We start from the raw sequence: 7787 nt of genomic DNA, 5'->3' as shown, positions 1-7787 counted from the left end.
TTATATCGCGAATTAACGCGTAACTTTCGCGTTATAACGAGAAAATTACGTTATGGATTGAATGCGCTCAATATTAAACAAGAGGCTCATTGGCCACAGCGCTCACCCGAGCAGCAGTTCCTCGCAATAAACAAGCTTGAGTGAAACTATTATTATACAAGCAGCTTGGTTCAGAAAAAAACTTTTCAAGGGTAACGACTAAAATTTCATTAATTATCAAAATCAATTATTAAACTTGACGACAAATTCAGTAATCATATGCCCTTGTAGACGGGTATGGCCTTAGATATTAACAAATTCCGTCCAAGTATGCTTTTTGCCAAGTTTGGTTCCCTATTATACATTCGCATGTACAATTTTGATCCCCTATTGTAGCCCTACCCTACCCCCAGGGGTCATGATTTTTACAAAGTTTAATCTCCACAATGTTAGAAAGTTTTGAAGTAAATTTCAGCTTTTCTGGCCCAATGGTCCTTGTGGCGAAGATTGTTAAATGACTCCCACCCTACTTTTGCATTTTTGTGTTTATCTCCCCTTTGAAGAAGACATGGCCCTTCAATTGAATATACTTGAATCCCCCTTACCCAAGGATGATTTGTTCCAGGTTTGATTGAAATTGGCCCAGAGGTTCTGGAGATTTTTCTTTATATCTGCATGTAAAACCTTGATCCCCTATTGTGGCCCACTATACCTATGGTCTGAACAAATTTGAATCTACTCGATATCAGGAATCTTTCAGGTAAATCTCCATTCTTCTGACCCAGTGGTTCTTTATACATGTATATTCGCATGTGTAACTTTGATCACCTATTGTGGCCCACCATACATGTACCCTCAAAGGGAGGGGGGATGATGATGATTTTAACAAACTTGAATCTCCACTATGTCAGGTAGCTTTCATGTAGACTTAAGCTTTTCTTCCCCAGTAGTTCTTGAGAAGAAATTTTGAAAATGATCCTACCTTATTTTTGCGGTTATCTCCCCTTTGAAGAGGGCATAGTTCTTCATTTGAACAAACTTCAATCCCCTTCACCCAAGGATGTTTTGTGTCAAGTTTGGTTGAAATCGGCCCAGTGTCTCTGGAGAAGAAGATGAAAATGTGAAAAGTTTACGCCGACGACAAACAACGGACAAATTTCGATTAGAAAAGCTCAAGTCCTCACTTGAGTCTTTGGCTCAGGTGAGCTAAAAAGTAGTTATCATATGATAAGAAGATCATCTTATTGACCTTTGATTCTGTTGTACTTGAAAACAAAATTATAAAACAGTTAGTTACAAAGGTTCCTGTGAGAATTCTATGGGGTTTTCCATTTTCCCAAAAGATGACAGCCAAGGGACATAACCTTTGAAAAGCGTGGACATTTTGTATTATTGGAAGAAAATGACTTAAGTCACCAAATGCTTTCTATAGACAATCTGAGGGTTTTTCCAGGTTATCAAATGAATCAAAAGCAAATGTAAAGAACGCATTGTTTACTCAACAACAGAACATAAATTCAGAGATTTATTGCTTGATCATCCTCCAATAATTCTTTGATTTCAATGGACAGAATTTTATACCCCCGAATTAAAAGCTGTTGTTAGCTTAGCAACACTGGTATTAATAAATTACAAATATGAATTCTACTTTGCATTCAATAAAACTTTAACAGCATATATGCCTGAAATTCTGAAATATGCGTGTGTAAAATGTAGGCGTGTTTATAGTGTGTGTAAATAGTTTTTTATTTTAAGGTTACTTATAGATGCCTTAATGTCAGTCTTCCTTTATTGTACTAATCACGGGTTCCTGTTTTACATAACTATATTCAAATGCATGTAGAATATTTCGCGTGATATAACGCGAAAAATACGCCTTCGCGAAAGTTTCGCCTTATAACGCAAAAATTACGCATTAATTCGCGAAAGTTTCGCGTTATAACACAAAAGTTACGTGTTAATTCGCGAAAGTTTCGCGTTATAACGCAAAAGTTACGTGTTAATTCTCGAAAGTTTCGCGTTATAAAGCGAAGAAAAGTTTTCAGTTACAAAAATGAGCTCAATGGGTTTTCGTAAATATGATATAGAATTACGCGTTGATGAATTTATACGAGGTGCAACGCATTTTAAAACACCTTCAAACCTTGTTGCCATACATGACATACAGTAGGCTTGAGGCAAATGACAATGCTGTTTTTACAAATAAGTAATTATCTAAACAATTCTAAACATATTTTACAACATCATAAATTTCCGTGAACAATCCTGGCTACATAATGTACATGACTTTCAATGGAGGTGCACAATTCGCTGGAGGTATAACCTTCTGTCCGAACACACAGCGGACACATCCAGGTACCGAAGACAAAACACGTTCTTCACAAAGATTCTTGTGAATTGATTTCTCTTGAAATTATTAAAATATGCATCGATTAATTCAAGATACACTCTAAAATTAAATATTGGCGTATGGAGAAACCATGAAGGCTACAACTCTTAACATTTAAAGTTATTCAAACTATGGTCACGAAGACCTCGGGGACTAGGCATACGTCCCACATTTGTAAGTACCGAAGTTTTACATGATTATTATTTTACACTTCACCACTTTAAAGCATTAACAAGCGAAGCATCTTCCTGTAGAGTATAGATTCAAAGGGCTATGTGCCAAAACAGCCTAATTATGCCCCTGTAAAACTATTCAAAGGACTATGTACCATAACAGCCTAATTATGCCCCAGTAAAACTAGTCAAAGGACTATGTACCATAACAGCCTAATTATGCCCCTGTAAAACTAGTCAAAGGTCTATGTGCCAACAGCCTAATTACATGTATGCCCCTGTAAAACTAGTCAAAGGATTATATACCATTGCAGCCTTTCTGCACCCCTGTAAAACTATTCAAAGGACTATATGCCATAAAGACTAATTATGCCCCTGTGAAACTAGTCAAAGGACTATGTGCAATAACAGCCTAATTATGCCCCTGTACAACTATTCAAAGGACTATATGCCATAAAGACTAATTATGCCCCTGTGAAACTAGTCGAAGGACTATGTGCCATAACAGCCTAATTATGGCCCTGTACAACTATTCAAAGGACGGTGCACCACAACAGCTTTTCTGGCCCCTATTCACTTATAGTTGTACCATTATAACAGCCTTTCTGGGCACCTGTAAAACTATTCAACAGATTGTAGCCTAAATGACTATATTCTGTACCACAACAGCCTAATTGTGCCCCTATAAAACTATTGAAAGGACTATGTACCATGGCAGACTAATTGTGCTCCTGTAAAACTATTCAAAGTACTATGTACAATAGCGGACCCTGTAAAACTATTCAAAGTACTATGTACAATAGCGGACCCTGTAAAACTATTCAAAGTACTATGTACAATAGCGGACCCTGTAAAACTATTCAAAATACTATGTACAATAGCGGACCCTGTAAAACTATTCAAAGTACTATGTACAATAGCGGACCCTGTAAAACTATTCAAAGTACTATGTACCATAGCGGTCATTCTGGGCAGCTGTAAAATTCAAAATCTTAAATCTTTTAAAAGATTTAATCTTTTATTTCATAAATAAGATCATGTCCAGTACAATTTCACATAAATATTCTCTGATGTTCACAGACGTTTGGAGTACCCAGCAGTGAGCTAATTGTTTACTCAAAATTAGTTGAAATGCTTTTTTTCCTTCAGAAAACATACAGTGTAACTTTGGACAAACAATTTTTTTAGGTGTCAAATGCGTACTGGAGACATAAATCTTTAGTGTAAATATAAACAAAGATTGTCCAAGTCTGGACTCAATGTTTTCTAGAAGAATCACTGCATGAAAAATAGCCACTTTCTGTCAAAATACTGAAAATAGTGACAAAATGTCATGTCAATGATGTTGTCATTCTAGATCTAAATCATTTTGATCAAACTGAGAATAACAAACTGAGTTTCACTGGGAGTCTTCCTCATAATACACTTAATTTAGAAACAAAAGCTTGAATGTTGATTTGGATAGGTAAATAGAGCCCTTGATGTATATACAGTCCCTTATTTAAAACAAGTCCCTGGGCATGGCCAGAACAGAGATCCAAAGAAGGAAAAGCTTGAAAATTATTGTAAGACCTAGGGTGCAATTTGACAAATATGCGAGCAATAGACTCAGTGCTTGACTTGTTCAGCCACAACAGGATGCATTTCTCAGGAGGACCAAGTCATGTGATTCTGTCGAAGTTCTTTATTATCTTGTTAAAACGATCTGAACACTCGTTTTGAAATTTATATATACACATCAAAAAATATTTTGTATGGATTTGACAACACACATGTTATAATCCCTTTTTATTTCTTCTATTGCTGATTGAAAAGATACTAGAGGTTTGTAATTACATGTATCATTCACTTCAAAGTTTAAAGAATGGATGCAAACATGATTCTGCTAGGCCAGCACTCAGGGTTCTACAAGCTGATGAAGATGCTTCATTTATATCCAGAGAAAGGTCAGTTTCCTTACTGGCCCGAGTTCTTACTGACCCATGAGACAGATAAGGGTACAACACTCCGTGAACTCTCAATAAATCAGTCCTTCATGTGATGCAATATAATTAAGGCTTTCATTCAATTTGTTTCTCCATTGACAACAATCAATATCTTTCCATTCCACCATATTATAAAGTTACATTGTAACAATCATGGAATTCTTCAAATCAACCCAAATACTGGCTGTCCCTCATTATATATCCAAGGTTCAGAGGTGAAAACCCTGGCATCTGATGGTCTGGCTGCAGTGGCAGTCCATCCAGGGGTCAAGGGTCATTTAGCGTGAGACCAGAGTCATTTAGTCGGGAACCAGGGTCATTTAGTGCGAGACCAGAGTCACTGAGTCTGAGACCAGAGTCGTTTCATTGAGTCTGGAATCAGGGTTAGTTTTCCTGGCTTCACATGACCTGCAGGCCACTAGTCTGGTGGTAGTTCTGATAATTTTCCTGGCTTCACACGGTCTGCAGGCCAATAGTCTAGTGGTAGTTCTGGTAGTTTTTCTGGCTTTACATGGTCTGCAAGCCACTAGTCTGGCGGTAGTTCTGATAGTTTCCCTGGCTTCACACGGTCTGCAGGCCACTAGTCTGGTGGTAATTCTGGTAGAACTGAATTAGCTTGTCACTGATTCGGGGTGTGACTATTGTCAGGGCTTTGTCAAAGTGTCTCTGTTCCACAGTCTCACTATGGATGTCCTCTTGAAGAGCAAACATGGCTGCCTCATGGCACACAGCTGACACCTGTTGAAGAAAGAAATAGCATTAGGTATTGTTGCAGGGTGCATGTAAAGAACTAAGTTCGTTTGGTATCATATTTGGCCCCCTGAATTATTCAAAAATGAAGTACATGTTGAATCAAACTTCTACATTGCAAAATACTGACGGAGATACACTTGTCTCAAAAATAAAACGAAACTTTGAAAATGTGTCACATTTCTACTACATTGACGTGGTCAAAATACGTACGGAACACAAATTTCCGGAAAATTTCATAAAATTTAACCACTTTTGAAGGTATTTGAATAGGTCCGCATAATATCACCACTTTAAAATTTTCACACATGAAACATTTATGTGTAAGCATTTCACATACAAAAAATTACGATGGTGATATTGTGCGGACCATACTTATTTCTTATTTTAACGTTCATATTTTTAGCGTTTTTACAGCATGGAAATACATGTCATGTTTATGGATGTTGTTATATATGTGTTGTTACATAAGTTTACCTGTATTTTCTTTACAAAAGAAAATACTCGCCTAACACCGCACCAAATGATAAAATTCCTAACATCAATTTAACGGGGCAATGTCACGATACAATATTTACATGTCTTCCTTTGTCAGGCTTGTGTTGTGTATTATATATTAATCATGCCATCTTACTTCCGTGTCCTGTAACTAAGCGAAATATACACTAGTTAGGAATACTTTGATATCAATCACTTTTAATCAATGGAAATTGCATTATATGAAACATTTTGCCAAACACAAAATGCTACTATTTCTTATTAATCTATATAGCTAAATCCATGGCAGAGCACGAGGCCGATTTATACATGTATTTCGGTATATAGACGTCACTTTTCAAAAGTGACGTCATAATGGGTTGATAGATCATTTTGTCAACTTACATACTACGTTACCTCAGCCGGTAGAGTGTAGTGGAACGACAAATATGAAGATTTTTTTTTCATTTAAAGTAGAGCTATTTCAATGTAATTCTTATCTACTTTTTATTTAACTTTACAGTGCATATGCCGTCGTGCTAAACGACTATATTTAGGCCTAGGCCTATATCTGCAGCATTTGTATTGTTATAATTTTTTTAATTACCCCAGGATTCGTAACGTGTTACCATTTCATGAATATTAGTATATTACCTACTTTATTACAGACATGTAGGATCGTTTTTTCAAGGGGGAGCGGGGAGTCGGAGAAGTTGACTTCACCATGTCTAAAAATAATACTTGTAAAATTCAGTGAAACAAAAAGCCAACATGTTCTTCAAAATCCTAATTCGTGGGGTGGGGGAGGGTTAGGCTTGACATACATCAAATATATTTTCATTAAATATAATATTGATTAAAGTTTACGTTTTCCCTAACTTCTAGTTCTTCATTCCGGGGGTGGGGGGTAGGGGTGGGGGGTTGCTCCCCTCTATACATGAATTCATTTCATAACTTCTATTAGTACTACTTCGAAACTGCATTCTTACCATTCACTATTACTTTTTAAAAAGTGGCCTATGGAAGTCACCAAATATATCTTTATTACAAAAATATACGTTGTTAAGAAAGCACCCCCTATTTTATGTGCCTGTATCATACATCGTTTTGTGTTATACACGGATAAATTGTTGCTCAAGTAGTAGAGCACGATTTTCACGCACAGGGAGACCGTTACATCCATCCGCCGTTGACGTAACATTTATATTGGCGTGTGCAAAATACATCGCATATCTAAATCATGCGCGGATCTAAAGTGGGGTCACCGGAACACCACCCCGGCCTGGAATTGAAGTTATTACATCTGTACGCTTAAAGCAATAAGGACAGAACTAGATCACAATATTAATATCATGAAACTGGAACATTGTTTAATATCCTTCTTCCATTTTCAATTTACATTATTACCGGCGATTAATTTTCTTTATAGTCATTTTTTATTATATATATACTGCCGTAAAATGGCTGAAATAATACCAATACGATGTAAAACCATAAACAATACTCTACATGTATGATTAAAAGTATAGATTATAATTTAAACCTTTCACTAGTTAATGACAACAAACTGCTGGATAATACAAACCTTTGACTGACTGTATTATATATGGCAGTGAATTGTCATAAAAGACAATTTACTTTCGTACAATTTAAACTGTTACTACTTCATTCATTATTAGAAACTGACCGAAAAGGACTAAATCAGGCTTGTAGCAAGCGGTGTGCTTGTGTGTGTGTGTGTGTGTGTGTGGGGGGGGGGGGGGGTGTCTTAATGTACGATCCTCTCCCATGCAGACCTCGGACGCGGTTTGAGACGATAATACTGATTTATAATTCAAACTGTTACAATTGCGTAAATACCAATGCATTGAAAGATGTGTTGTATATAAAGAAGTATTTATCATATATTTTTAAATAGATACACGTGCATTTGCTAAAATCTTGAATCTTAAAATCCCGCATGATTATTTTTAGTTATTCTTTTCATTGTGATAGTGTTGAATACGTGTGCAGTACATTCTTTTAATCCCAATG

General features: G+C 36.4%; 1 protein-coding gene across 1 annotated transcript in view; it reads right to left on the bottom strand.

Annotated features, from left to right (window-relative positions):
- Positions 1 to 4207: 4207 nt before the first annotated feature.
- The window catches only part of LOC125681097 (ribosome biogenesis protein SPATA5-like), a 29015-nt gene continuing 25435 nt past the window's right edge, over positions 4208 to 7787 (bottom strand). The window contains 1 exon segment of the mRNA XM_056156411.1: positions 4208 to 5264. Within this exon segment, the coding sequence (XP_056012386.1) occupies positions 5088 to 5264 (177 nt within the window). The 3' untranslated portion in view covers positions 4208 to 5087.

The sequence above is a fragment of the Ostrea edulis genome, chromosome 2, assembly GCF_947568905.1.
Source record: "Ostrea edulis chromosome 2, xbOstEdul1.1, whole genome shotgun sequence".
Taxonomy (NCBI): Eukaryota; Metazoa; Mollusca; class Bivalvia; order Ostreida; family Ostreidae; genus Ostrea; species Ostrea edulis.
This window is presented reverse-complemented; position numbering and strand designations above follow the sequence as displayed.